This window comes from Botrytis deweyae, assembly GCF_014898535.1.
Source record: "Botrytis deweyae strain B1 chromosome Unknown BDEW_046, whole genome shotgun sequence".
Lineage (NCBI taxonomy): Eukaryota > Fungi > Ascomycota > Leotiomycetes > Helotiales > Sclerotiniaceae > Botrytis > Botrytis deweyae.
In genome coordinates, this window is record NW_024066253.1 from 200,564 (window position 1) to 227,725 (window position 27,162).

General features: G+C 42.9%; 10 protein-coding genes across 10 annotated transcripts; 4 read left to right on the top strand and 6 right to left on the bottom strand.

Moving 5' to 3' along the window:
* Positions 1-687: 687 nt before the first annotated feature.
* On the bottom strand, positions 688-2,292 carry EAE98_011297 (uncharacterized protein; the record flags this gene model as incomplete). Its single annotated transcript, XM_038958919.1, has 1 exon — positions 688-2,292. One exon carries the CDS (start codon positions 2,290-2,292, stop codon positions 688-690), a length of 1,605 nt encoding a protein of 534 aa, XP_038804759.1.
* Positions 2,293-3,894: 1,602 nt separating this feature from the next.
* Positions 3,895-5,566, bottom strand: EAE98_011298 (uncharacterized protein; the record flags this gene model as incomplete). Its single annotated transcript, XM_038958920.1, has 4 exons — positions 3,895-4,430; positions 4,511-4,839; positions 4,894-5,210; positions 5,297-5,566. The coding sequence occupies 4 exons, from the start codon at positions 5,564-5,566 to the stop codon at positions 3,895-3,897; spliced, it is 1,452 nt and encodes a 483-aa protein (XP_038804760.1).
* A 1,574-nt stretch (positions 5,567-7,140) lies between these two features.
* On the top strand, positions 7,141-7,365 carry EAE98_011299 (uncharacterized protein; the record flags this gene model as incomplete). The annotated part of the gene is made up of 1 exon (XM_038958921.1): positions 7,141-7,365. The coding sequence occupies one exon, from the start codon at positions 7,141-7,143 to the stop codon at positions 7,363-7,365; it is 225 nt and encodes a 74-aa protein (XP_038804761.1).
* Positions 7,366-7,453: 88 nt separating this feature from the next.
* On the top strand, positions 7,454-8,179 carry EAE98_011300 (uncharacterized protein; the record flags this gene model as incomplete). The annotated part of the gene is made up of 1 exon (XM_038958922.1): positions 7,454-8,179. The coding sequence occupies one exon, from the start codon at positions 7,454-7,456 to the stop codon at positions 8,177-8,179; it is 726 nt and encodes a 241-aa protein (XP_038804762.1).
* Positions 8,180-8,664: 485 nt separating this feature from the next.
* On the bottom strand, positions 8,665-11,124 carry EAE98_011301 (uncharacterized protein). The gene is made up of 2 exons (XM_038958923.1): positions 10,647-11,124; positions 8,665-10,563 (listed from the first exon to the last, which is right to left on the bottom strand). The coding sequence occupies exons 1-2, from the start codon at positions 10,767-10,769 to the stop codon at positions 10,249-10,251; spliced, it is 438 nt and encodes a 145-aa protein (XP_038804763.1). The 5' UTR covers positions 10,770-11,124; the 3' UTR covers positions 8,665-10,248.
* A 150-nt stretch (positions 11,125-11,274) lies between these two features.
* On the top strand, positions 11,275-12,961 carry EAE98_011302 (uncharacterized protein). Its single transcript, XM_038958924.1, has 4 exons — positions 11,275-11,447; positions 11,608-11,937; positions 12,122-12,225; positions 12,359-12,961. The coding sequence occupies exons 2-4, from the start codon at positions 11,759-11,761 to the stop codon at positions 12,847-12,849; spliced, it is 774 nt and encodes a 257-aa protein (XP_038804764.1). The 5' UTR covers positions 11,275-11,447; positions 11,608-11,758; the 3' UTR covers positions 12,850-12,961.
* Positions 12,962-13,637: 676 nt separating this feature from the next.
* Positions 13,638-15,436, bottom strand: EAE98_011303 (uncharacterized protein; the record flags this gene model as incomplete). Its single annotated transcript, XM_038958925.1, has 2 exons — positions 13,638-14,102; positions 14,441-15,436. The coding sequence occupies 2 exons, from the start codon at positions 15,434-15,436 to the stop codon at positions 13,638-13,640; spliced, it is 1,461 nt and encodes a 486-aa protein (XP_038804765.1).
* A 2,110-nt stretch (positions 15,437-17,546) lies between these two features.
* On the top strand, positions 17,547-19,175 carry EAE98_011304 (uncharacterized protein; the record flags this gene model as incomplete). The annotated part of the gene is made up of 1 exon (XM_038958926.1): positions 17,547-19,175. The coding sequence occupies one exon, from the start codon at positions 17,547-17,549 to the stop codon at positions 19,173-19,175; it is 1,629 nt and encodes a 542-aa protein (XP_038804766.1).
* A 283-nt stretch (positions 19,176-19,458) lies between these two features.
* On the bottom strand, positions 19,459-21,169 carry EAE98_011305 (uncharacterized protein; the record flags this gene model as incomplete). The annotated part of the gene is made up of 2 exons (XM_038958927.1): positions 20,681-21,169; positions 19,459-20,613 (listed from the first exon to the last, which is right to left on the bottom strand). The coding sequence occupies exons 1-2, from the start codon at positions 20,966-20,968 to the stop codon at positions 19,459-19,461; spliced, it is 1,443 nt and encodes a 480-aa protein (XP_038804767.1). The 5' UTR covers positions 20,969-21,169.
* A 3,727-nt stretch (positions 21,170-24,896) lies between these two features.
* On the bottom strand, positions 24,897-27,047 carry EAE98_011306 (uncharacterized protein; the record flags this gene model as incomplete). Its single annotated transcript, XM_038958928.1, has 1 exon — positions 24,897-27,047. One exon carries the CDS (start codon positions 27,045-27,047, stop codon positions 24,897-24,899), a length of 2,151 nt encoding a protein of 716 aa, XP_038804768.1.
* Positions 27,048-27,162: the final 115 nt, after the last annotated feature.

Here is a 27,162-nt window from a genome sequence, read left to right on the forward strand (position 1 = left end):
CCTCATACCATACCTCATGATTGCTGACATGTGCTGTTCTAGTTTCCTTTGTCAAGTAATACCAATCCCATCCCCATACCAGCTTGACCAGTTTTAAATAACTGGAGTAACCGAGAATCACTGATACTAAATGGACCCCGCATTTATATGTGTGATCTCGGGATCCACGTGCGACTTTATTACCTGCGGATATCCAGTGTTCTCTCCAGAGTCCTTTACGACGATACAACTGTCCGTGGTTCTATAGCTCAAATCATGATGTTCCTCATCGCCAGGCAACTCGGAAAGTAGACACACAGCGAGAAATTAGTACTGAACTTACTGCTCCGCCGACAACGTCAGATGATTCGGATTTAATACGAATCATTCTCTCAAACTCTTCATGCTCGAAAGAGAAAAGCATTGTGAGAACAAAAACCATCATTCTTATGGAATCACTGTTAATGAAAGTCATTTTCTTTGAATAGGTAATCTATACCCCAAAAGTTTTGTTCATTATTCATATACAATAACCTAAAAATAAAATAAAACGATCTTCTAAAATCTCTGGTATCCTGCCCTCTTTTTCCTATCCCTTCCCTTCTCCCTAACTACCAACCCAACCCAGCCCAACCCAAAAGTAAAAGAAAATAAAATATCTAATAAAACTACAAAGTATCTTTGCTCATTGTACTACGAGACGCTCAATCAATAAGCCTTCCCAATCGAAAATCTAAAAGGTCCCTTCCCTTTCCCTTTGCCCTGCTTCGAACCCCCCTTACTCGCACCACCATCATAAACACTCGGACTTAGCGTCATAACACTCGTATCACTATTCGTATACGTATGCGTTGGTCTCGTTACCGCCGCCGGGTTTGATTTCGGTAACGGCGGCGGTCTTTCATCCAATGTGAAAATAATTTCTTCTCCTTCCTCTAAATCTCTCTCGGTCATTTCTCTCGACGAATTTCGCATGCTATCTTTTGAAAAGTCTTTCGATTCGTAAGAAGAAGATTCCTGAGATTGTCGATATGAAGGCATCATGCTTCTTAATCTCTCGCCGATTCCCATACTCATGATACTCCTCGCGCCACTTCCTCTCCTTTCTCCGGCTTTCTGGGGGAGGTCTCTAGGAGTAAATAGAACGCTAATACTCTTACTACTCCTGCTTAATCCACTCTCACTTGCTCTGAAAGATCGTTCTCTGTCTCTTCGCTCTAATTCCGCTTCGGCCATTTTCATCTGGTAATCCATTTCCGCGATTTCCTTTTGAATATCGATGATATCGTGTGTAGAATAATTATCCTCATCGCCTCTTTCATAGTTTCCTTCTACATAATCTCTGTTGATAACTTCTTCTTCCGGACTAGGGGCATATCGTGAAGTATATTTTTCGTTCGGGGGTGAGGTTGAAACTGAGGAGTGTTGAGTAGCGGGATAATTGTATGATGACCCCGGATGTGGAGCTCTATAACTCCTTGGACCCTTTTCCATTCCACCAGCACCATAGTATCCATTTCCACCCCTATTCTGTGCATCTCTCATATCATTCTCGTTTTCCTTTTCCCGCTTTATCCTCCTCTTGGAAATAAATCGATAAACCAGAACACTCACAACACTACTCGCAAAACTCGTTCCAAGAATCAATACGACCGCGACCGTCATCGGCAAAGTTGTCGCCTTCGAGAACTGTACTGCCGACGTTGCATCAGCCAATTGACTGGAAATAGCCCACGCACTCTCCGTCGCCGCAGCCCCTTTAGCTTGTGCCGCCGCTTGAGCACTATATGTTGCCAAAGCTGCCGCAGAAATAAGAGATGCCGATACTGCTGCAAGTTCTGAGCTGGCGCTTGCTTGGGCGTTTATCACCTCCGCGCTCGCGCTCGCCAATGCTGCCGAGGCGGATGATTGAACTATGGCGATGGCACTAGAAGCGCTGGCATCAGCGGCGGAGATGCTAGCTTGTGCTATGGAAATACTGGCTGCAGCGGCTGTGCTAAGAAATATTAGTTGGTCAGATACATTGGATGCGACGTTTGAAGAGACAGCGCTGGAGACAGCGCTGGAGGCTGAGAGGATGTAGCGATTGCATTCTGGAAGGATTGTGAGAATGCCTGCGATTTGAGCGAGTTTGAGGCCTGGTGGTGTTGTAACTTCGGGTTGAGTTGGAGATGTAGGTGATGATGTGACGGTTTGAAGAGTTGTTGAAGCTGTAGATATTGGTGCGGGCTGTGGGGTTCGACGAAGAAGAGAAGCATTGCATAGTCCTGTTCCTGTCGCGAAGACTAAGAGGGAAAATTGAGTAAGGTGCATGACGCCCTCGAGTGGTCTGAACTGTCAATTAGTTTTGATACTCCAACATCTTGACGTGAGTATACAATAGGAATGAAGTCTTACCTTAGTATACTAAAATTCAACTACATATGTGACCAGCACCATTCCAATCCATCCAATCTAATCCACTCATTAATTCCTTTTTTCTGTCCCGCAGTTCTCGATTTCAATACTCCATCAACATGTACACCATACATCAAAATATCACAACCACATCAACCAAAGTGACAGAAATCGCGGGGGGAGGACAAAGCATACAGTAGTTGAGGCCGCTTGCAACCTCCACACCTACGAGTAATTCTTTCGACATGCATAACGTACACGGTTGGATTTTCCTACCCGCGATCATCTAAGGCTAGATGGCGCGTTTCATACCAACGGTATTCACAGATTTTGCCCTGTCAAATGGTCGCAAAAATGCAAATATGCAATGGTGATGTGAGAACTTCGCATCTTGGTTACCACTAGTCTGTGCGCGAAGTGTTTGGGAATATCGTCCAATCGGGACTCAGGGTAGAATCTGATAAAGAACTATTTCATATGATAATAATTCGAAAATATCCTTTATCAAGCCTGTTGTTCATGATTATCGAGGAATATATTATTGGGGCTTGTTGTGGACATTCAAAAGAAGACTTCACTAGAAGTAAAATTCCAATCGCTCAAATTTGACAAAATCTAAGCAAACAAATATTCAAAATCTTTACAAACAAACCCCAGCCCAAGTTTTAGCCTATTACAAACCTTAATCCCCAGCCGGTTCCCAATCCACATTTCTTTTCTCCTTATGCACAATAACCTCACAATGGATGTGTGAAGTTTCGGGGTCAAGGTTCACGAGGGAAGTAGAAACACGCACGGATCTCACTAGTGCGACGTTGTCTCGTCACGAAGCGAATCATCAAGTCCAAGCCCCTGGGACCAGACTAAACCACAGATTCAGTAATCATTCGATGCTTCTTTACTACTTATGGAAAGAAAGTTGAGTTTCTTTCTCGGAATATTGTGCCGATATTCTTCTTACTTTCTTGGTATGGAGAGATATGTGAACTTCACGGTGAAAAAGATTGGATAAATACTCTACCTGCTTGATGATTTTTTATTGCATGATTTGAAAAGCTTAGACTATCCCTTATTTCATCCTTTCGAAATGAATTTTGAAGTCAGAAAAGGCTGGAAGTGCGTTCTTCGATTGCCAAGTAGGTCTCGAGATCCCATTGTCGCCGCAGTCTTTATCCGGGGTGTTTAAAATCACCCCATATCAACACAGCCTCGAACGACGGTAGTAATAATATGCATTATATCTACCCGTATTGTAAGTTCTTGGCTAAACCCACCGAAAAGAGCCATCGTTCATGATAGCGATAATAATATGCAACTTCTCTCCCGCTACTCTGAAAGCAATTTAAACCCACCGAAGAAATTCCATCAGTTATGGTAGTAATGATATGCATCATCTCTGCCATCATTAAAAAAATATTAACGAAACCCAACGAAAGAAGGTCATGCAGCAGTGGTGGTTTCGGAATAACATCGCACTTGCAAATTGTAGACATGTGTAGAAACACATATGATAATAGCTTACTCTTCTCGAAGCCGTTTTAGTGGATTTGGAACGTTCAGTCCTAATGCTTCTGTCGACTCCGTTTGTTTGGAAGGCTCAACTGGTTCTTGAGGTTGATTGGGTCTCTTCGAATCTTCTGTAACATTTGGTTCAAATGAATGCTTAACATCATCTGAAACTTTTGACTGAAATGCCTGCATTCCATCCGCTGCCTCAGATGGCTTGACTGGTGAATGTGACTGTTTCAAATCCTCTGGAATAGTCGGATTATACGTTGATTCAGATTCTTCTTGAAGATTCACTTCCTTTGATTCTTTTGGTGCCGGTCCCGCATCCGATCCTTTGGAATGTTTCGATTTTATAGGTCTCTTCGACTTCTTCGGTTCCTTGGGCTTCTTAGGAATAGATTCACGGCTTCTACCATGTCCAGGCATACCGTTTTCATTTTTCGTATGCCACCGACAGTCTTCTTTATGATGGTCATTACCTCGTTTCTTTATCATTTTGAAATCGGCAAAACAACACCAGCAAAACTCGACGAGGCAATAATCACCTATCAATTAATCAAATATCTCGGTCAGCATATGAAATTATTAGATATAACAAGAAGACAATGAAAATCATACAACATACACTCACAAGTCAAATGATCGCAACCAGTTTTCTTCTGGATTCTCATTCCACATTCTGGATTTGGGCAAAGTTTTGTATACTCTGCAATCCATGCTTCAGAGGCTGCTTCTTGTTGAACTCTGGCTTGATTGCAGAGGTCGAATTCTGCGCATGTGAGATCTTCGTGCCATGGTAGTTTGTGGATGAAGCATGTCTTGAAACCACATGTACTGCATGTCATCATTGGATGATCGGGTGTGTGTATTTGACCTGATTCGCAAGTAGGACTAAGGCAAAAGGTAAAGTTTGGGAGATGCTGAAGAGATATATTTAATAGTCTTCTTCCTTTTCTGGCACATAAATTAGTCATTATAGTGAAGATAGATTAGAACCAATTAACTTACCTCTCCAAAACCTCCGGTGATGCATACTTCTTTATCTCCGCCTCGGAAATCTTCTCTGGACACTCGGGGCATGAAATCTGATTTGATGCCTTGGTTTGAACTTGATCATTGATGTGTTTAGTCAAGCATTGATTACAGACCGCTGGATGGTGTGCACACGTGCTAGTTATGCGAGTTTGTGGGAACTTTTCCGGTGTTAGGTTCTCCATACAAACCCTACACGCATCGACTGCGGCGAAGATGATATCATCATTGGATTCCTCGAGTTTCGTTTTCTTGGCTACTGGTTCATCAATAATTTTCGGTGTGATCGGTGGCTAGAATACCCAACCATTAGCAACTTCACGAAGGCCCTTGAAACATTGATATGATATGAAACCTCAGATCAAATAATAATAATTACCTTCGTAGCATCACCTAGCAAAGCTGCGAGAGCCCTATAAGTACCTTCACCAGCAAACCAGTTCACAAGTGCTTCCTTTTCTCTCTCGCCGATAGATTTTTCGAGTTCGACAAGCTTATGAAGTGTGTCTTCTTTTCTCTCGTTTCCATTTACTTGAACATTATAGCGACGAAGCAGGCGTCTCATGGAACTTGTCCGATGCTTAGAAGGGGGACAGTCAAAGATTAAACCGGGAAGGTCTGGATGTTTGGGATCTGGTGCAGTAGTCATTGCTTCGGGTTTGCTGGAGCAACAGCAGGAGGAAATTCTGAGTGATGAAAGTAAAGCTTCAAGATCGGGAAGATGACGAGTAATGATGTGCGAGTAAGTCAAGCATTTAAAGTGTTGTTGAATTCAAGCAAAGTACAAAGTGCAGAAGAAGAAAAAGAAGAAGAGTGCTGATTCAAATAGGGACGAAATGGAAAATAATCTGAATGTGTAGATGCAGATGAATTAGTGAATTGATAGAGGGGTCATGCGCTTCCTCCTATCTTCCCCGCACCAGCGGGATGGACCTCGAGTTTAAGAGATATGAAGCATTTGTACTGTATCACTTCTGACACTCTTCGGGAGAGTTCAGTCTCGGGGCGACTGTTTGGAACATAGATGCCTTCTAGAAAAGAAGTCCCCATTTCCGAGCACAGACAAGCATCAATATCTTTCAAGTCCAATACCTCAGTCTGGGAACCCGACCTGCATTCACAAACTCACCATCCATATATCACCCTTCGATAAACCCCAAGGTGTCAAAGTTCACATCAGAAATAGATATGAGACCTGCGGGAATATCCTCAACGATAGTGCATCACAAGTCTTCCAACAACCATGGATAATCATCGATGAGCAAATACAATGGGTACGCGACCTTGACTACAGGTCTCTTATAGAAGAAAACGACAACAACGTCTCGTATTCTGAGTGACAATGATTATTGGTCTACATACTGACAACCAATCCGACGATTCGCATCTTATCAATCAAACATTTCACTTGAATGGGATGAGATACTCATCACTTGACGGCAAAAAACGACACGAATGGTCACTAACAACAAGGATATTTATTTCGAATATCACCAAGGAATGGTAGCAAAGTCCCCCTGACGAATATTATGAATCGTATCCAAGATGCCGTTTGCCGTTTGCTCTTCGAATAAAATAGGAAAACGACGGCAAAAATTGTGATGGCGATATCGATCAGAACACATTCGATGATAGCCTGATATTGACTAGGAATGAGCCTGAGAAACTTGGTCATTTCGATACCTCTCATCTCTACGAGCATTTCAGTCTTGTATCCTTCCTACAATCCATCGTTTGATTCCGTAAACATCGTTCAATCTCTCAATAAGACAAGAGAATAGTTTGGTGATCACATGATGCTGTTAACCTTATGTAAGCTTGACGGCCGAAACTCTTGCACATTCTGACAATACATGCAGTGAGACCCATAGAGCTTGAAACCTTTGGAGAGGGGGGACGTAACGTTATCTACCTTGACCTATGTAATCAAGAGGAAGAAACAAACACTTCTCCTTCCAATCTCTTCCCTCTCAACTATGTGGGGGAGACGCTCAACAGCGGCTCAAGTGAGTGTCGTCATAGAGCAGCGTGGGGTCCAGTTCTACAAGTCAAAGCTGGGATAACATCGAAGTAGCACTTCACATTTAATCAACCTCAAATATAACACTATCTATAAAATCACAATCCCCTTTTTCTGCTTCATCTCCTTTTATTGTTCACACTTTTTCCACTACCCCCCAAAATCATCCAAAAATCCCTCTTTTCACACCCCCCCCCAAAAAAATGGACGGCCTCAAACCAGCTATATCCTCCATGTCACTAGGTCGCGCCTGGATCCATTCCATGCCCAGCAAACTCTCCGCCGCCTCCACCCACCACATCCACGGTCTCGAGATATTCTACAAAGATCTCGAAGATCTCGCACGAGCGGAATCAAACAGCGAGACCCCCTCCCCAGAAGCTCTTCTCCATGCTGCTTCTACCATTAAAGCGCTCTGCGACGAATGAAACATGACCATCATCGGACTGCAACCATTTTCCTTCTACGAGGGCTTGAAAGATAGACAGACACGAGCATGCGGAGAAGATTGCGAAAATGAAACTCTGGTTTAAGATTGTCACGATCCTGGGAACAGATCTCATACAGATCCCCGCGAACTTCTTGCCCAAGGAGAAACTAACTGATGATATGGATATCATCATTTCGGATCTGCAGGAAGTAGCCGATATGGGTGCGCAAGAGGAACCAGCCGTTCGGTTCGCCTACGAGAATCTATGCTGGAGTACCTTTTTCGACACGTGGGAAGCGGGATGGGATATCGTGACGAGGGTTGATCGAGAAAATTTCGGGTTTGTTTTGGATACGTTTAATATTGCTGGGAGGGTATATGGCGATCCGTCATCTGTTGATGGAAAAACTGAAAATGCAGAGAGAGCGTTGAATGAAAGTTTGGAGAGATTGGCAAAGACGATTCATGTGAAGAAAGTTTTTTACATCCAAGTTGTTGATGCGGAGAAAATGCAAGAGCCATTAGTGAAGGGGCATGCATTTTGGGATGATGAACAACCTGCGCGAATGAGTTGGAGTAGGAATGCGAGGTTGTTTGCGGGGGAGAGTGAAAGGGGGGCGTATCTGCCGGTTGAAAAGGTTACGAGGATTATTGTTGAGTGTTTGGGTTATCAAGGATGGGTTAGTATGGAATTGTTCAGTAGGTCGATGGCTGAAGAAGGTAAGAATGTCCCGGATGAACATGCTAAGAGAGCGGAGGATTCTTGGAAGGTCATCAAGAGTTGGATCAAGTGGCCGAAACTTGGTGAGTGAATGGTAAGCTCTGGGTAGAATATAATGGTCTTTTGAGATGGTGAGTACATTCTATTTAATGAGTTTTCGCGGGATCTGAAATAACTCGCACAGCTAGATATCGAACATAGGCCTAAATACATATACAATCATATACATAATACATAATACAAAACAGTAAACAAGCACCGCATAGGAACTTACTCCACCTAACCTTTCTAGTGGTATAACAAAACACTCCATTCATTACCCCAAACAATCATAAGACTCATCAAATCAATCACTAACAACTTATCGAAACATAAATCTACCCCTGGCCAATGATAGAATTCCCAAAATCCAGACAACACGACTCCATATGCAGTGGAGTCAACCATTTCCCTTCCCGCAGCTCCTCTTCACAATCTATTCCACGCCACCCCATCCCCCTGTCCCGTCATGAGAAGAAGGAAATCATCACCTTCACCTCTTCTAGCAAACACTAAACTTTATTCCCGCAAGCCATATTTCCCACATTTCCAAGCTCAGCATCATTCCGCTTTCCATGTATTACAAGTCCCGTCAATTCCAGCGTATTTTGACACGTCTCATGTCGCTGCGCAACACAATATAGAATACACACGTCACCTTGATATTACCTCGCGCAAAATTCTGCTAGGTATAGTCACCAAACTTCTGGTTTACAGACCATTGTGCGTTCACATCTAACGATCAATGAGTCATCACTTGGAGTAATAACCTACAGTATGGTTTCCTTCGCTTATTGGAGTCGAACATCTTGTGTATTCAACAGTATCCCATCTTCAGCATGTGACTCCACGACTAGGATTCCCCGCATCGTGACGGACGATTGATAGACATGATGTGATGGAAGTGATAGACCACTCGGTAAGAAAGCAGGATATGAGGAGATTATAGAATGTCACTTGTTATTATCAACGTTTTGTTCTCGCATTTTTGCCATGAGACATGTGGCAGGTTGTGGAGATAGCCCTGAGACTAAGTTATAAAGGGAGGATATCAAGCAAATGGACGGATTCTTCTTGATATCGGACATGGACAGGTAGAGAACTCTACCAAAAACTATAGCAGTGATGCTATGCTTGAATAATACATACATTACAAAATGACAAAGGTTCGATAGACACGTTGAAAATATATAAACCCATTGTATCAGTGTCTTATTTCAAGATATGTATGCTAAGTATGATAATGATGAGTCTACTTAGCCCATAACATCACTCACGTACATGAAAATGAGAAATGCACTTTGAATGAGCTACTTGCTGTAAAAAAGATGCCAGGAACTGCGATAGAACTGCTCAGACTATCGTATAGCATGTGCATGTACAATCTTAGGAACACACTTGCAAACAACTTATTGATCATCTGAGACGATATATTTGTGAAAGCAGCTTCGCATCGTCTTAGTGTTTCATTGACATACAAATCATCTGATGATATTGTTGCGGGAGGTATTATTAGCTGTGTAATAATATCTACATCCTCCTTATGAGTACTCGGAAAATTGAAGTTGCTCAATATAAAATTCATGTTTGCCATCTATCAGAGCTGATATGCGATAATGGCTTGTATCCAATCCAGGTGTTCTGTCGAGTAAATTTCCCCAATTATAAAGGTATTTCGACCCCAATTTCAAAGCTCATCTCCCTATGCTTGAGAGTGCAAAGTGTTTGGTTCATACAGGGTGGTGAGTCGGCCAGGAAAGTTTCAGGTGGTCGCTTTTACGGTGATCGAGGCGAGAGTCTTCTTGCATTCTTTCACGTTTATGATGCAGGCTGCTTATCTCGAATTTCTGCCGCCAAGTCTCCTTCCCTTCTTTTCTCGATGACGACACGCAATTCCTGTGCCGCCGCGCCTATAGCACAGCTTTCCCGGCCTGACTACAAATATCTCCCTCCTCTGTTGCGCAATGTATTCACCATCGCTACTCTCCCTCTCCTCGAGTCCATGGAGGTATCGATGCTTGTAATCAAAGCATAGCCCCATCGCAAAAGTCTTCGCTACCGCATATGTAGACTGCCTCTTCTCCCGAATATCTCAAATCTTTTAGCATGCATGCAGCCCCCTCACCACCAAGTCCTCTTCCTCTCTCTTCCCTTCTTCCCCTCTTCAATCTCCGTCTCCACCCCCACCACCCTTAAGTTATCCTCCATATCCACCCTTGTCGTCTTTCTCTCCCCCTCCATCGTCAAACCAACATTTTCTCCCCTCTTCCTCTCCATTCCCCGAGTACTTTCTTCAACCGTTGCTCCATTCCTCCTCATTTGTGATTCTTCAATTTTCTTTTGCAACCCCATTCTTTTACCCACCAATACTCCTCGCTGTTCTTCGAGATGGGCAATTCGTTCAGTGATTGGGGCTTCGCGGACTTTGCGGATTTGCTTCAAGGAAGGTGAAAGGTTAGCTTCTGTTGTTAAGGATGTAGTGGGAGTTGAGGTAGTAGATCTGGGTGAGAAGGAAGTACCTGTTTTTGTTCTCCCTGCGTTTTCAACCCAGCACCATATATTGTGCCCACGACTGTAACTGACGCAATTGCACCCGTCCATACTATTCTTTTCAATTTGGTGACTTGTTGCGATGTTGACATTTTGACGCTCGCGGGGGTACTCAGCAATTAAGTATGTCGTCGCAAAGTTTATCGTTTGGTGATTGATAGTGAAGCTCTACTCTAGAAAAATAAATCTCGGGTTCAAACTTCACCGAAGATCTTGGACTTTTCCGATTGCCCGATAAGTACCTAGTGAGTAGATGTCTCGAGAAACAGAAATAGAAAATCAAGTCCAAACTCCCTTCCAAATTTCATCAATTGATTGTTCTCTCTCTACTTTCTTTTCTTTCTTACTTCTCTCTCCAGTATTAGTAAGTTTAATGTTTTCTTTCTTCTGTTTCTGTTTCTCTTTCTTTTCCATCTCTTTCACATTCTCATTCCCTCTTTCCTTCCATCTAAATGCCATCTCCATCTCCATTTCCTCACCAATTAACTCCACTCCTTCGATTCGCGTTCGGTGTACGGAGCTCACGGAGCTCAAATCGACGTCATTGGTGTATCGACGTGTAAGTGAGGGGCAGAAATCCCATGGTTTTGGTTTGGGATTGTGTAATAAGCTGCTTGCATGTTGATCTGATTTTGCCATTTTTTGTTTTATATTGATGTGAATGAATGTGATTTTTATGGAAAGTACTTGGAAAATACTTGGCCTTGTGAGATAATTATTTATCGTTGGATTCTCGAAGTCGAAGGAGTGAGGCACAGATAATTAGGCAGGTAGGTCGATTCAATTATGTTGGTTTCCTGCACCGCCGCTATTTGTATTTGCACATTGAGGGGGAGAAGAGGAGAGGGAGAGGTTTGACTTTGGGACTCGGAAGAAATGGAAATGATGTTGGAGTTTATAAAATTCGAATATATACTAATTGAGTCATAGACTTTACTTTATATAAACACGCCGTTCATTTTTGGATGATTGATTCCATAACTTAAATCAACGATCTGCGCCAAAACAAGAATCCCCTCTACCCCTCAATTGAAAGTTAAAAGATAAACAAACATCACATCACATCACATCCTCCTACATAATGACCACTCCTCGAGTCTTCGTGATCCGCCATGGTGAAACCGAATGGTCTCTCAATGGTCGACATACTGGCATCACAGAACTTCCTTTAACTGCCAATGGAGAAAAGAGAATTCGCGCAACGGGAAGAGCATTAATTGGTGATGATCGATTAATTGTTCCTAGAAACTTGGCTCATATGTATGTTTCTATCTTCTCCTAGTCTGCCTCCACGGCAGTGGTCCCCGAAGGGCCAGCGGAGCGTCATTCATTAATTTTTATATTGATCTCAATGGGGGCAAGCCCCCAAACCCCCATTTGCTCGCTGCGCTCGAATATTTAATATCTTGTTAGGTAAATATTCACAATTCTAACAACTATCCAGCTATGTCTCCCCACGAAAACGTGCCCAAAGAACCCTCGAACTCCTCGAAGTAGGATGTGCCGAGAAACTTCCATGGGAAGAACGAAGAAAACATGCTGAATCTGGTGAATATGCATTTTCTTACCTCGATTCCTTATTCCACACATCTATTCCATAATATCGTTTCCCGATTGCCTGGCAATCTTACTTCCCAACTTCTAATATGAACATCGGCACTTGCTAATCCCCACACCTCAGGAATCCGCACGTCGGCAAAAGTAGAAATCACCGAAAACATCCGGGAATGGGATTACGGTTCTTACGAAGGAATCACCTCTGTACAAATCCGCTCTGATCGCAAAGCCGCCGGACTTCCCGAGTGGGATATTTGGCGCGATGGTTGTCCGGATGGCGAATCCCCCGAACAAGTCACCGAACGTATCGACGCTCTCATCTCGGACATTCGATCCAAATACCACGGTCCCGTAATTGGGAAAGACAAAAAGGAAGCGGGACCGGGAGATGTGTTGATTGTAGCGCATGGACATATCTTGAGAGCGTTTGCGATGCGATGGGTTGGAAAGACGTTACAGGATGGACCGACTTTTTTGCTCGAGGCGGGAGGAGTAGGAACGTTGAGTTATGAACATAAGAGTTTGGAGGAACCGGCTATTTTGTTGGGCGGTGCGTTTATGGTGGATGTGGTTGAGAATTCGGTGGAGGATGAGAAGGAAAAGGAGGGGAAATAAATGAGTGGTTTTACGAGGTGAGGATGGGTTTTTGTTGATCTTTAGAGAAGCAATTAGAGAGATTTTAGAGATGTTTAGATAGTTTCAATGATTAAACAACATTCAATGTACCTAGTATTCCTCTTCTAAATCCCTCGTCATATAAGAGTTGTTATCCATAGTACACTCATCGTAATCTAATCCCTCCAAATACAACCGAGAAGAAGAACTAGATAAAGATAATGAGAAGACGAGGAGGACCTGAAGAAAATTCTTTACATGTTGTTACATGTATAACATACACATATCGACTTCCGAGCCGTACATTCATTCAAAAGCAAATTCGGAGGGAGAAAGACAGCTAGCTTAAGAATTGAAAGGGGGGGGGGAGGGAAAGGGGAGAAGATAAGCGAGGAATATACATACAGATGAACCTGGATATAAGGGCCTAAAAATTTCATGGCCTAAATGCCCGCATATAAGGGTTGCTCGTATATACAATTTCAGCCTTGGCATCTAGCCAATCATTAATCATTGCCTCTCCCCTCTTCCCTTTCCTTGCCTTTCCCTTCCTTTTCTTGACTTCCCCTTTCAACATATACCATATGCATATTCATTAACGTGCGTAAACAATGCGAACCATTCAACCAAACCATACCGAATCATCCAAGCCAAGTTTAAAACATCCAGTAATTCCATGCATTTATCCTTTATATGCAAGTCGCAGGATATAAAAAAAAACACCGCTTCCATCCACGCTTGTCCAAATCACCTAGACAAACTATGCATGCACAAACCCGCAAATCCGCTCAATAATACAAATCCCTAATAACCTCGACAATAACTCCATGATCCTCCCACTGTTTCAATCCACTAACAACCACACAAGCTACCACTCCCTCCACACCCGTAACTCTAATTGGTACTCCACCTCCATGAATTGCATAATCTCCCGCTTCATTCCCCAACCCATATTTGCGCGCAAAAGCACTCTCATCCCCTTCAAATTTACACCACATATACCATGTTGAAACACCCCATCTCAAAACCGTCTTTCTCTTTCTCGAAACCCAGGAATCATTATCGGGCATGGTTCCAGAATGTGTACAGCAGTGGAAAAGAACTTGATTGGCATTTGAAAGGGAGATGGAAATAACGACTGGAGTTGGGTGAGGAAGGAGACGCTCCCGAAGAGCGGATCCGAGAACCCAGGCATCGGACGTGGTGAAATGTTCGAAGATTAGGGAGGAGTCTATGCGGGCTATGGATTCGAGCTGTGAGAGAGATGATGTTAGTATAGTTCAGTGAAATCAATTAATGGGATTGAGGTGTGAATTGACAGTTTTCATCTAATGTTTATCGAATGGGGCACTGCCTGCCATGATGAAATTTTATGAATGACGCTCCGCTGGCTCTCCGAGGGCCACTGCCGTGGAGGCCGACTAGTTTCGTAGAGGAAATAATCGAGCGCAGCGAGCAAAAGGGGGTTTGGGGGCTTGCCCCCATAAAGAGCAGCAACTAGAATAAAAGCTTCCATTCATTCTCTCCCGTTCGACTTCCCCTTCCGCCATCTCATCTTGGGAAACAAAAATTAAAAGATGAAGATACTTACATCTTTTGGCGGATGCGCAATGGGTCTTGGTACCATCTCCGGTGTTCCCCTCTCACTACCAATACTGCTAGCCATTCTGATTCCCAATGCGCTGCTTGAAAAATCAATTGGATCCGCACGATCTTTATCTCTCAACCCTTCTCTTATTTCTCTGAATTTATCCTCCAGATTTCGTTGTTCACTTCTTCTTATCAGGTTTTGGGGTCTGGAAGGTGTTGATGAATTTGTAAAAGCGGTATTGAGAGTCGAAGGTGTAGAAGGAGTTCTCGAGAAAGAATAACTGGGGATTTTCGAATTGCTTGCGCGTTCACGAACACCGATTTTATTAAATTTTGGAGTGCGAGGTGATGATGTAGGTGTCGGAGACAAGTTTTCTCGTATTGTTTCGGGGATTGCGAGAGGTGGGGGAGGTTGCGGTAATGCGAGCGGAGTTGCTGAATGGGAATTGTTGGAATGATTTAATGGATCGGCGGTCTCTGAATTGGGAGTACTTCCGCCACGTGTAGTTTCTTCCAGATATTCTAATATCACACTCAATTGATCTTCACGCGCCCATTGAAAATCGGCCGATGGACGTTTAGGATTATTATTATTGAGTGGGAGGGAAAAATTGGGTGAAGTCGAACCAGGTGGTTGTGATTTTTTTAATCGGAGATTTCGACCGGGTGGGACTGAAATTGAAGGATGTGAATCGTCGCGGTTGCCGAATTTATCTTTCTCTTGAAGACTCGACTTTGATTTGGAGTTCAAATTTGGAAGACTTCGAGTTGTATCTGAGGTATCGCGACGGCGGAGGAGGAGAGGTCGTGCATTTGCTACTAATTGTTTGCGGAATTTAGAGGAAGTAGTGGAAAGTGCGTCGGAAGTGTCTTGTTGGGCGGCGTCTTTCTTTAAATTGGAGTGAGAATGTGAGGGACGATGAAGACCGCAAAATGTACTGGTGGGTGTAGGAGACATTCCAGCTGATAAGGTGAGTGAGAGGGCGACATTAACCATTATTTCATTTTATTGGGAAAAGGAGAGAAGAGAAGAGAAGAGAATAGATAAGGAAGGATAATGAAATAATACAAGAATATAAGAATATGAACAGTTCAGATTTAGATGATATACAGTAAATTTAGAAAGAGAGTATATGTAGATGGATGTAGATGTAGATGTATGTATATGTGTATATGTGTATATGTATAGAGAGAGAGTGAGGGAGAGAGGAAAAGAGAATGAAATAAATCAACCAGTACTTTTGTATATAGAGAGAGGATCAGACCGATAGAAGAATATGGTATATATGGTAGATCTGATAGATCTGATAGATCTGATAGATATTGTAGCTATTGCTGTCTGGTCTGTCTGCAGGTACCAAATCTCTCCGCGAGTACCTCAATCGTAGATACACCTCCAAAAGCAATACAATGCAATGGAAATTTCTCCCCTATGTTAAATTGATACAATATCTAAACGTTTACCTCATTTGATTGAAGAGAGAGGGGTCCGGATGTTCCGCATACGAAGGGGACTGGACTGGGTAGGGTAGACTCGAGTAAGACCAAGACTAGGACTCTTTGAAATAATAGTTCAGATGAAGTTCATGCAAAGAATTGGGAAAAAGGAAAAAGAGATGAAAAGTTAGGGATCGAGGTTTTGGGGAAGTCTGGGAAATCTTCCATCTCGATGTTCATTTATTATGAATAGAAGAACGAACATGATATGTATAAATATATATATATATATATATATATATATATATGATATACTTGAAAACCATCGATAATATACTTCCAATGATGTATATTGAACAAGATGTGAGGCTCACGAGATATAAAAGGAATTTGGAGGATTTCCCAATATCAATAGGATCGTTGATATTGGTGGATACATCACCCTTTTGTAGATCTCAAAGACTCGAACATGTAGAATGACTGGTGATCAAGATCTTTGACAGGTCGCCTTGCATATTCGGAATGATATGACTTGTATTAAGTTGTATATTAATTGAACATGTATATCCTTGCTACGATCCAAGTCGAATGAATTTCTAGAATTTCTAGAAACTTAATCGTTCGTTGTCTTTGGTCTGAGGAGAAAGAGGAAGCGAGAAGAATCTGGAGTATCTGGCTTCCGATCTATATTCGTCGTCTTGATCATTTTCATATATCCAGAATAGAATCAATAGATATATGTGACTTTGCATATGATATTCAGATCCTTTCTGGGTTTATTGATGGGGGCAAGCCCCCAAACCCCCATAGCTCGCTGCGCTCGAAATTCAAAAGATGTAAAGAAGTAAGGTTACCGGTACTAGATATTGATATTGACATGTCAAGTAGTCTGCCTCCACGGCAGTGGTCCCCGAAGGGCCAGCGGAGCGTCATTCAATTGTCTAGATACAATCCGGTAAGGTGATGGTATCAGTACAGTAGTTTGATATCGTAGAGATAATCGTGATAGTCAATAAACAAGAACAAACAAGTAAACCGTTGGTAACATTAACCAATAACTTGTATGTTGTGTGTGTATACCTAGGTACATATATATGCAGATGTATATATATATATATATGTCAGTCATTTATCGTAGATGACTCCCGAATATTATTCGTTGGTCTTTGACTGGTGACTGGTGATTGTAGACGATGAGCCCATTCGTGGTCTAGTTTCATCACATCAAACCATCAAAAGATCTGGCTGGACTGGCTGGACTGGCTGGACTGGCTGGACTGGGTGACTGGATGGGAATCATTGGTCGTATCGTATCGGTATCGCTATTGTATTGTCGGCGTCGGCTTATTTTTTTATGCACTCATGCACTCATGCACTCATCTGCGCCCATCTGCAGCCATTTTAGTTTCATATTCCAAACCACCCCGCCTAAAAAAAAGTATCAATCCTCCTTCGAAGAGAGGCGACAAAAATGGGAGAATCTGGATTTTCTTTCACTTCTCTCGGGAATATCAGATGAGAATATAATATTCCTCTCTCAACCCAAGTTACTCACTCGTATATACCTATTGAGATTACCTAGTAAGTTTGAATCACCATTCTAAAATAGATCTACAACTTACTTACAACTTTCAAAAGATACACCCACCTAGGTCGATCTGGGCGCAAAGATGGACCCCGCAATCAAATCCGAATTGGAAAAATATGGCGACGATATTCCATTTCGCGCTGTAACAAATCATACTCAATCAACATGGGCAAGGACATTTCATTCATCTCCTGAATTGTTCATTCAACCACAATCTATCGCCGAAGTCGAAAAGGTCGTCAACCTTGCGCGAAGATGTCGACGCAGAATTACAACTGTAGGATGTGGTCATTCTCCTTCAAATATTACTTGCACATCGAGCTGGCTCATTAATCTGGATAATTTCAATAAAATTCTATCCGCAGATAGGGAAACAGGTGTGGTGGTTATGCAAAGTGGTATTCGATTATATTCCGTGGGCGAACAACTTGATGCTGTCGGTTTGGCAATGCCAAATTTGGGTAGTATTAATCATCAATCGATTGCTGGAGCAATTTCGACAGGGACTCACGGAAGTACTTTACGACATGGAATCTTGTCAAGTTCGATCTTGGAATTGAAGATTACTCTTTCGAATGGAAAAACGGAAACTTGTTCACCGAATCAAAATGAGGAACTCTTTCGCGCTTCTCTCATTTCTTTGGGAGCAATCGGTATCATTACAGAAATTACTTTCCAAGCCGTACCAGCTTTCACTCTTTCATGGGAACAAACTGTGGATACAGATCTTCGAATGATGAATAACTGGGATAAAACACTCTGGACACAGACCGAATTTGTTCGAGTTTGGTGGTTTCCTTATACAAGAAGAGCGGTTGTTTGGGCTGCTGAAAAGACAGATTTGGCCCCAATGCCTCCTCCAAAGTCTTACTATGATGCTTGGTTAGGATATCACGTCTATCATAATCTGCTCGCTCTAGGAAATTACGTTCCACGTATTCTTCCATGGGTAGAATGGTTTGTCTTTGGTATGCAATATGGATTTGCAAATGGTTCCAAGAGCTCCGCAATTCAACCATCTCGTCAAGCTCTCCTTATGAATTGTCTTTACTCGCAATTCGTCAATGAATGGGCAATTCCAATTTCCAAAGGTCCAGAAGCTTTAAAGAGATTAAGTTCGTGGCTTAATCATCTTACTCCAGATGATCCAGATTACGTTGCACATGGCATTCCTTATTCAGCAGAAGGCCTATACGTTCATGCACCCGTCGAAGTCCGCGTCACAGAAACAAGCAATAGTCTTACCCCTCGTCCACATCTCGATCCTACATGTACAGAAGAAGCAACTCTTTACCTAAACGCAACTCTCTACCGTCCATATGATATGGATCCACCATGTCATGCAAGATATTACCAAGGATTCGAATTTTTGATGCGAGAATTAGGGGGCAAACCTCATTGGGCTAAGAATTTCGAAACCACAGGTGAAGATATTGAAGAGATGTATGGAGAGAATTTGGAGAACTGGAGAAGGATTAGAAATGATGCGGATCCGGAAGGTATGTTTGTAGGAGAATGGCATAGAAGATTTGTTTTAGGAAATGGTCCTAGACTAGCACTTGAAGAGGTGGAAACTGGGAGGAAGAGGTTCAGAAAGGGAGGTGTCTTGGTTGAGGGTGTGGTTGGCGGGTTTAGAGATGGGGAGGATGAAGGAGAGGGAAGTGAGAGTGGAGAGAGTTTTGATATGTTGAGGGCTAGCGAGATGAAGTAGAATATCCAGGGGAAGGGAAGGGATAGGTTTCTTTTTTTTAGTGTTTTTAAGTAATAGCATAACCTAGGCATCGCATTACATTGCATTGCATTTGCGGAATCGGAATCGGAATGAGAACGAGAATGAGAATCCATGATATCATATAAAGTGCTTTTAAGCGAGATAGTGAGTATGCGAAAGATCCATCCATCTATCATTTTCATTTTATTGCCCCTTCCCCATCCCATTTCCATACTTTCCCAATCATTGCACACTCATTTCTCCCCTCCCCTCTCCCCCCATCCTAAAACCATCCCTCAACTCCACCCCCCATCTCAAAAACCCCCCACCTCTGTTCCCTATCCCCAAACCTCCTCCCCAGCTTCCTCTCCCCACCCAAAACCGGACACTCATCCCTCAAAACCTCAAACACAAAACTATAAGCGACCTCCTCATTCCCAACACGAGATGTAAATGTATTATCATCGCGACAGTAGAGAAGCTCCGCATCTTCTCTCTTCTTTGGGAGTTTCGAAATCAGGATGTGCAGGTTGAGGAAGTCGTCGAAGATGCGTCCGAGTGAGGGTTTTTGGGATGGGGAAGGGAAGATGGATTGGATGGTTGGGGGTGGGGGTGGGGGTGGATGTGGATGTGGATGTGGAGGTTGAGGTTGACGAGAAGGGTGTGGGATTGCGAAATGGGATTTGGTAGGGAGAGTGCTGTTGTGGAGGATGGTGAGGATGTTGTGGGTGTGGGTGAGGGTGTGGAGAGTTTGTGATAGGAGGGAGAGGAGGTTGTGTGCGGAGACTTTTTCGGAGTGTGTGAAGAGGTGGGAGATTAGGTGGTGCATGCTGTCTATGATTAATATTTCGGGAGTGGTTTCTGTTGAGCTTGGGGTTGGGGTTGTGGGTTTGACTGGCGGTGGTGGTGATGGTGGTGGTGGAGGTGGTGTTAATTCGATGTCTTCCTCTTCGCTGTCGCAGATTTCATCTGGGATTTTGTGCAGTGGCTCTGCTTTCCCTTCAACGGGTTTGCTGGTCCGTGGTGGTATGATGGTAGGTATTTCCTGATCGTCCCCATTGTTTCTTGACAGGTCATGTGGTTGTCCTAGCTCACTTAAAACCTCCCATAGCCCCTCAATATCAAAGACTCTACTAATGGCTACCAGTTCCAGTAGTGCATTCACCTCTTTTTGTATGTCGATCTCGGTACTTTCATCTGCATTATGACCAGAATTAATATTCATAGTCGAATCATCCCTACTTCTCATCTCACGTCTCCTCTTCAAGAGCCTTGATCTCAAGATTTTGACTAAGAGAGGAAGGTTAAAGGAACCAGTGGCGTCTATTACTACGACTTTTGGCTTGATTTTATTCGTCGATTCACTCTGGGAATTCTGAATGACATTTACCAAATCGATATGTTGTAAGAGGACTGATGCTATGAGATTGAGAGTTATCTAAATAGTGAATGTATCAGGACCTTATTCAATACACAATTTAATACACAATATGGCAATAACTTACCACTCGACTGCCTATCGATTCATCTCCATCAGCAGCACTTAACCCTACTACGATTCCTCTCTCAAATCCTCCATTTGATTGAGCCTTACCGGCACAGAGAACATATTCATCAATCTCCTGACATCCCGTTCTGATTCGTGCTGGTCCATTATCTTGCTCATTGAACAGCGTCCGTTGCCGCTCTTCCAATTCAAGCAATTGATCTGCTGTTATTGGATGGGCTGGAGCTGGAGCTGGAGCCGGAGGACGCAAGACTTTTGTCTGAGCCATGTGATCTATTTCAGCCATTTCGAGAATTCTCGGGAAGTGAATTGTCGTACATTGATAGGCGGAGAGTTGAGACGTATGGCCATTTCAAGAAATCAAGTCATCACTTTGAATGCTTAATAAATAAGTTCTTCGGAATCATAAATCATCATACTTATAAGTGAGTGCTTTCCATAATTGATAAAGTATATGAGTTGCTCTCATTCTTGGTCGTATAGTCGACGCGTTTGACAATCTCATGAGGTGAAGGTCTCAAATCCAATCACGACGGGCAAGTAAGAGTTCGTGTTTGAAAAGTTCGCGCGAGCACGTGACTCACATAGCCTGATTTCCTTGAACATCTCCTAGAATTTCATCTACTCTACAAACTAAGTAATGTTCTTCAATCTCACCAATCCTTCGAATTCAACATCTACTGGTGGGAATTAAAGAAAGGTAACCAGGAACAAAGCAAACACAACCTTAGTTCTACCACCAACCCATCTTAAAATAACCACCTATACAAACAAAAGCGTGCAAAGTTCCACCAATTCACACCTTCCGATTGCAAACCTAGCCAAGTAAGGAAAAGCAAAAAGCTGGGCAAATTTTCAGACTTGCAACAAGACACTTTTTCTTCACTCTAGTTGGTTTGCAGAGTTCGTGTTTCCATTATCACGGGTAAAGCTTACGACGACATTTTCCTGTGTGCAAGTGGCACGTACGGGTACGGATGTATATTTCCGGTTGGGGGGAGGCTTGGTATGGATAATGGGATGAAGGATTCGGGACCGAAGGTCTTGGGAATTTGGAAATTTGGAAAGAGGTTTTGCATAGCCTGAAATTATGTTCTTGGGATTTGTTCTCAAAACTGTTCTCATATTCTTGGATGAAAGAATGTCTTTCTGTATATTGGCAGTTTTCATTACAAGTGTTTGAAAACTATCATCTGGAAGTCCTAAAATCTCCTGGAATTCACAACATCACGATCTACAATCTGTACAACGGAGATATTCTCGTCGTTACTAGGGTGCTCCGTATAGTAGACACAGGCCAAGTGCTCACTGCCTCTTGTACCTTGTTCGTCTTATTCTGCCTGCCTTTTTGGTCGGTTGCTGCATCATTCTATTATGTATTACCCTGCCTTCGCTACAGGTTCTGCAGGATTATCAAAGAAATAAACATGAGTGAGAGGTATAGCCGACATGGTCGATTTCGAAGAAAACGTACTTTATCCTGGCCATTATGTAGCTATCTCTGTCTTGGCCTTTATGTGATAGGGCAGTACCGCTTGTCTTCTACTGCCCTCGCATTTCGAGACATTGTTCTCATTCTATTGTTTCTCACTTCATTGTTCTCAGATGAAGCCGTGGAAACATATCTCCGCCCCATTGGAGACGAGGGTTCTTTACGACGTTTAGACTTGGAAGGTAGAATGCACACGAGTTGTCGATTCAATATAATATCTTGCCAAGACCACAACATTTGCATTACGACATTGCATTGGGACCAGTTATGTTCTCCAACATTCAGAAGAAACGATGTATTTCTCCGTTGAAATCACTTTCATATCAACTTACAATTGAGCTCGGCATTCAGTAATTTTGCTATCGAAAGGCACTCTTTTCGAACAAAATCTTGTCCAACTTCCCTAGTCAAGAGAACAGCAAATCTATGGGTTTCTTGTTTAAGGTTCCGAGTTCCAAACAGCTTCATGGTATGATAGGGAGTACTGTAAAAAAGTGTCTGGCCTACCATGGTGCGAACAGATGTGAACCAGGAGTAATGAGTGGTCTCGATACACCAATCTTTTTGACCTCTAGTTCGCCTTCGAATTAAACCCACGAGACTCCATCAAATTTCATGTCGATATCGATCGGAAAAATGTTCAACAGCAAATCTACAACTGGCCCTTTCTGTGCTGCTTCAATTATGGTATGACTCAAGACAAGAAAGTTGAAATACCAACTAGCTTCCATTCTACAAGACTACCAATCCGACGCTGTCTGTTGATAGATGAAGCATCTGTCATGGATCCATATTACATGCTTCCACTACAGTATATTAACGAGTCGATAGATCCTTCAATATCGGTCGTTCAAGCAGTATCAAACACTCGAGCTGATACAATTGTGGGCGTATCTTTCTCACTAGCAATCCAGTCATGGCCGAGTGGGAGTTGACATTTGCGAACTGTTATGGTCTCGAGTTCTGCAGATTCGGTATTCTCAAATATTCCAGTTTGCTGCGGAAGCCCTGTCTCAAAGCAATCCTCGACTTGACTTCTTCTGAAAGATATTTCAACATATATTCCTCTCCCCCTTCGAGTGCTCATAGCGCAAACAATCCACACTCTAATCACCCAACTCTTTTAGCTTCTTGTCTCAGTACTACACAGTCGGGTATGCTAATCATAATACAGACAGCACATTCCCAATGATTGCGACATGGGCCATCATACAGGATAGTAGTATCCTTATGTTAAGCCCTCGTTCTTCCTCCTTTTTTCTGAACCCAACTCTTCGATATCAACCTCATCCCCCTCTCTCTTCGGCTCTCATCTGATCGATCACATTTTGTGTCAGCAAATATGCGTCCTAAAGCAACGGTAAATGTATTACTCAAGCCACGAGGCCATGATGGAGGGTGTCTTATTTGCCAACTTAGACTGCCACGACTCAATAGGTATAGCCCCCAAAAGAACCTCCGAGCCTGCATTCCATGAGCATAACAACCTTTCAATAAATTCTGCTAGTTACGATAATGCTTATCGATCAACTATGAGAATATGAACTGACCTTGGCACCTCCTACGATCTATTGCTCTTGAAGGTGGTGAAACAGCAAATTTAGTCAAACGACAATTGTGCTATCAACAGGTACCTATCTAAAGGTGTCCACTATCCAATACCCGCAACATTTCAGAGACTGCAATCTCTCATCCCGTAGTATTCAGTGTATTTAATGAGCGGCTATTATTTCATTTATCTTCCACCCTGGATACTAAAAGTCCGGAAGAAATGTTTAGATACATCCATCCAGCTTCTGTTTTCTTCACTATACTACCCCTCCCCTCGGCAGTACTAACCCATACATAACATCGCCTCCTAACTAATCCCAAATCTTTACATCTCCACGATCGCACCACCTTACACTCAAAATTAGCCGCACAAGTGGTGATGCCTCACTCTCATTCTTGAGACCTCCTTTTCATTTCGGAATATTTTTACGATCTTTCAACAGCCATACGCACACCACTCCGTACTATACCTCTCACGTTTAAATTGCAGTTAACGGTCTCTGTTAATACATTACTGTATCCAATTCTTCACATAATCTCAAAACTTATCTTCGATTCTATCTACGAAAGTGCAAAGTGCCAGTACAGTCTGTTTCCTTGCACTTGAACAGAAAATATTGTGAGGTTAAGGGCTCACTACAAAGTTTGGAATCTTTTCTATGTTACGGATATGAATATAATTCTTGAGTCCCTTCGTTTCTCCAAGGTACAATTCATCAGTACTTGGCCCCCTTTTAGGCACTCCAGTGTCTTCAAAGCATTGCTACAATATCGTTTCACGAGGAACCGACAGTTTCTTTCCAGCTCGCATGCAATATACTCAATGCTGAGTGCCTGGTTTATCTTTGTCCATCTTGACTCAGCTACTCAGCTACTCACCCAGGAAATCTCGTAATAATATTACTACTAGCCCTGGATAAACCACATATCTTTTTTGTGACCTACCCATCTAACAAAGTAGCATTGTTTCTCGGGACTTCACAATTACCTGATCTTTGAGATACATGGAAGAGTTGGCACTAGCAATTACATTAACTTGGTACTACATACTTGAAGATTATTTATTTCCATTGATAGTAACAAAATCTTTGCTCGAAGTCTGCCATTAACAATACCGTCTGAATACTGCCCACTCCCACACCAAGCCACCGTTAAAGATCTTGCACTCTTATCAGATGACCTTGAAAGATTGTTCGCTCCATCCATAAACCCTCTTCAATCGACTAGCAAACATGACCAACTTCCACCCTTCAATCTCCGACTTGTGGGGTCGGTGAAAGGTGATGGACTTCATACGACCTACATCCTTTGCTGCTGGAGAGAAAGTGTATACCGATCCGAATTTTGGAATGACAGAGAACCCCAAATCGACCATTGCAATTTCGAAAGAAATCCAGCTAATTGAACCACGAGCTTCAGACTTGGCGAACATGGTGGAGAAGACATGCGCCGTGTTTTTGTTGACTTTGAATACCTGAGGCAACTCCTCAGTTCCTCCTTGTGCAAGTTCAGTTTTATCTTGGGTAAGATCATAAGGAGAGACATTTATAGGTCGAGTCTTGTCTTTTTGTCTTCGTTGCTGAATGAGGATATCTGGACCCATAGTCTCGTAGGCGGGGTCTTCAAAAGTTTTGGGAGGCTTCTTCCTAATCTGTGCCACTCTGTCTTTCTGCTGCTCATAGTGAGTTTGAACCTGATAAACGCAATCGTCAACAAGATCCTGGTACAGAATTCCGGTCCTCGTGCCCATACGTTCCGCTGTAAATTGATCAAGAGCATCAATAGCACCTTCGGTCATTCCTGGCTCGAGAAGGTTTTCCATGGGTACTGCAAATTTCGAAAGATCAACCTCATGCTTTAATGGTTCAAGCTCGCCTAACAAGTTCTTGAGTCTTGATGCGTATATCTGTCCTCTTCTAGAATTTTTTGCTGGCAGAGTAACGGTTGCAGAAAGAATTTCAACAAATCTGACGATGACCGCCAGGTCATCAAAAGCGTCCAAAACACCATCATGCACTTCAGATAGCTCGATGGGATGAAGACGATAAAGATCTTCTAATTTCTTGATCCAAGGAAGTGCGTTTGTGACGTCAATTCCAGGGGAGCAGAGACGGAGCACGTAAGAAAGTTGTGGGTTCTCCCTAGTTAGAAGCTCTGGATCTTCCTTGAGTAATACTCGTGCAGATCCATTATCATACTTTCCCGAGACGCGTTTGAAATACTTTGTACCTGTTCCCAAGGCTACGTAGCGTTTAAAGACTTTCTGTACCCTACAAAACTCGAGATGAGCTACGTTTGATGCTTCCTGAAGCAAAATTGTACTGGCAATTTTATCGTCAGGCTTCTCTGCTAGAAGTTGAAGAAGGCGATGCATGTAATCCCAGGTTGCGGCCCCAGTCGCCATGTTGTGTATCAACTCGAAGATAGAAGTATTGATGTACTTATCGGCCAGCCAGGGGAGAATTCGTCCCCTCTCATCAGGTATAAGTTCCGGTCGACTGAAGTACCAGCCGTTGGCCATATGTTCAAGAACAACTGATTCAGAGCAACACAAAACCAGATAATCGCTCACGGCGGTTTTTTGGTCGAGTGAGTTGTTGATTATGTCGTCTAGCGAAAGCTTCTCTTGACAGTCAACGATGGAAAGGCTTGAAAGAGCAGAAATAACGGCCTTATTTGACTTTTTTGGCCGGGGCTTCGTAGATTTGGTAGTAGATCCGGCATCCAGAATGTCCGCAACTAACACATTCAGGTGTATCAAGGTGTGCAGTTGTCTGGTGAGAACGAATTCGCCAACCTCTTGAGAAACAACAGCTCTCTTTTCAAACGCAAAGGCGAGTGTATGTGTAATTTCGCGATAGTTAGCAGCAGTGGTTGCTTTGTATGACTGACCATAGGTATCTTCGTCGTAAAACCTAGTTAAACAGTATTTGAAATCTTGAATATGGCGAAGGTTATTATCGTGCATACTCTCCAAGATGAACATACAATCTCCTGGGCCATCATGAATACCCACTCTATATTGATGCAGGAGAGACGTTGTAGCTCGGTATCTCAGATAATCAAGTAGATATTCAGGTTCTGTAGTTATGTCATGCAGATTCATTTCGGGGACTATTTTCCACGGGGCGCCTATTGATTGATCTTTTGAGTGCTTCAAGTATCCGTCTTCGACAACACCAACCTTGAAGACATTCACTCGCTGACTCTGATCAAAGCTTCGCCAAATCTGTTCGATTTTCGGTCCATGCAGCTTGTACTTTCTTGCCAGATCTGCATGCTGAGTCTTGGTGACTTGAGCGTGGTCTGCCTCAGTTTCCATGGTCGGAGATGCGAGAAAGCTCGGTTTCAGGTGGCTGATTGTCGAAATTGAAGTCGAAGAGCAGAAACAAGTGACTTCCTTGTGTTTGTATGCAGTGCGGGGTATGGGACAATCG

What these genes read in the sequence shown, in the direction of transcription:
- EAE98_011302 (XM_038958924.1), top strand. Translation starts at nt 11,759, where the DNA reads ATGACCACTCCTCGAGTCTTCGTGATCCGCCATGGTGAAACCGAATGG. An exon ending in CCTAGAAACTTGGCTCATAT is followed by an intron (nt 11,938 to 12,121) that starts GTATGTTTCTAT and finishes ACAACTATCCAG; the next exon opens with CTATGTCTCCCCACGAAAAC. An exon ending in AAGAAAACATGCTGAATCTG is followed by an intron (nt 12,226 to 12,358) that starts GTGAATATGCAT and finishes CCCACACCTCAG; the next exon opens with GAATCCGCACGTCGGCAAAA.
- EAE98_011301 (XM_038958923.1), bottom strand. Translation starts at nt 10,769, where the DNA reads ATGTCAACATCGCAACAAGTCACCAAATTGAAAAGAATAGTATGGACG. An exon ending in CGCAGGGAGAACAAAAACAG is followed by an intron (nt 10,564 to 10,646) that starts GTACTTCCTTCT and finishes CCTTCCTTGAAG; the next exon opens with CAAATCCGCAAAGTCCGCGA.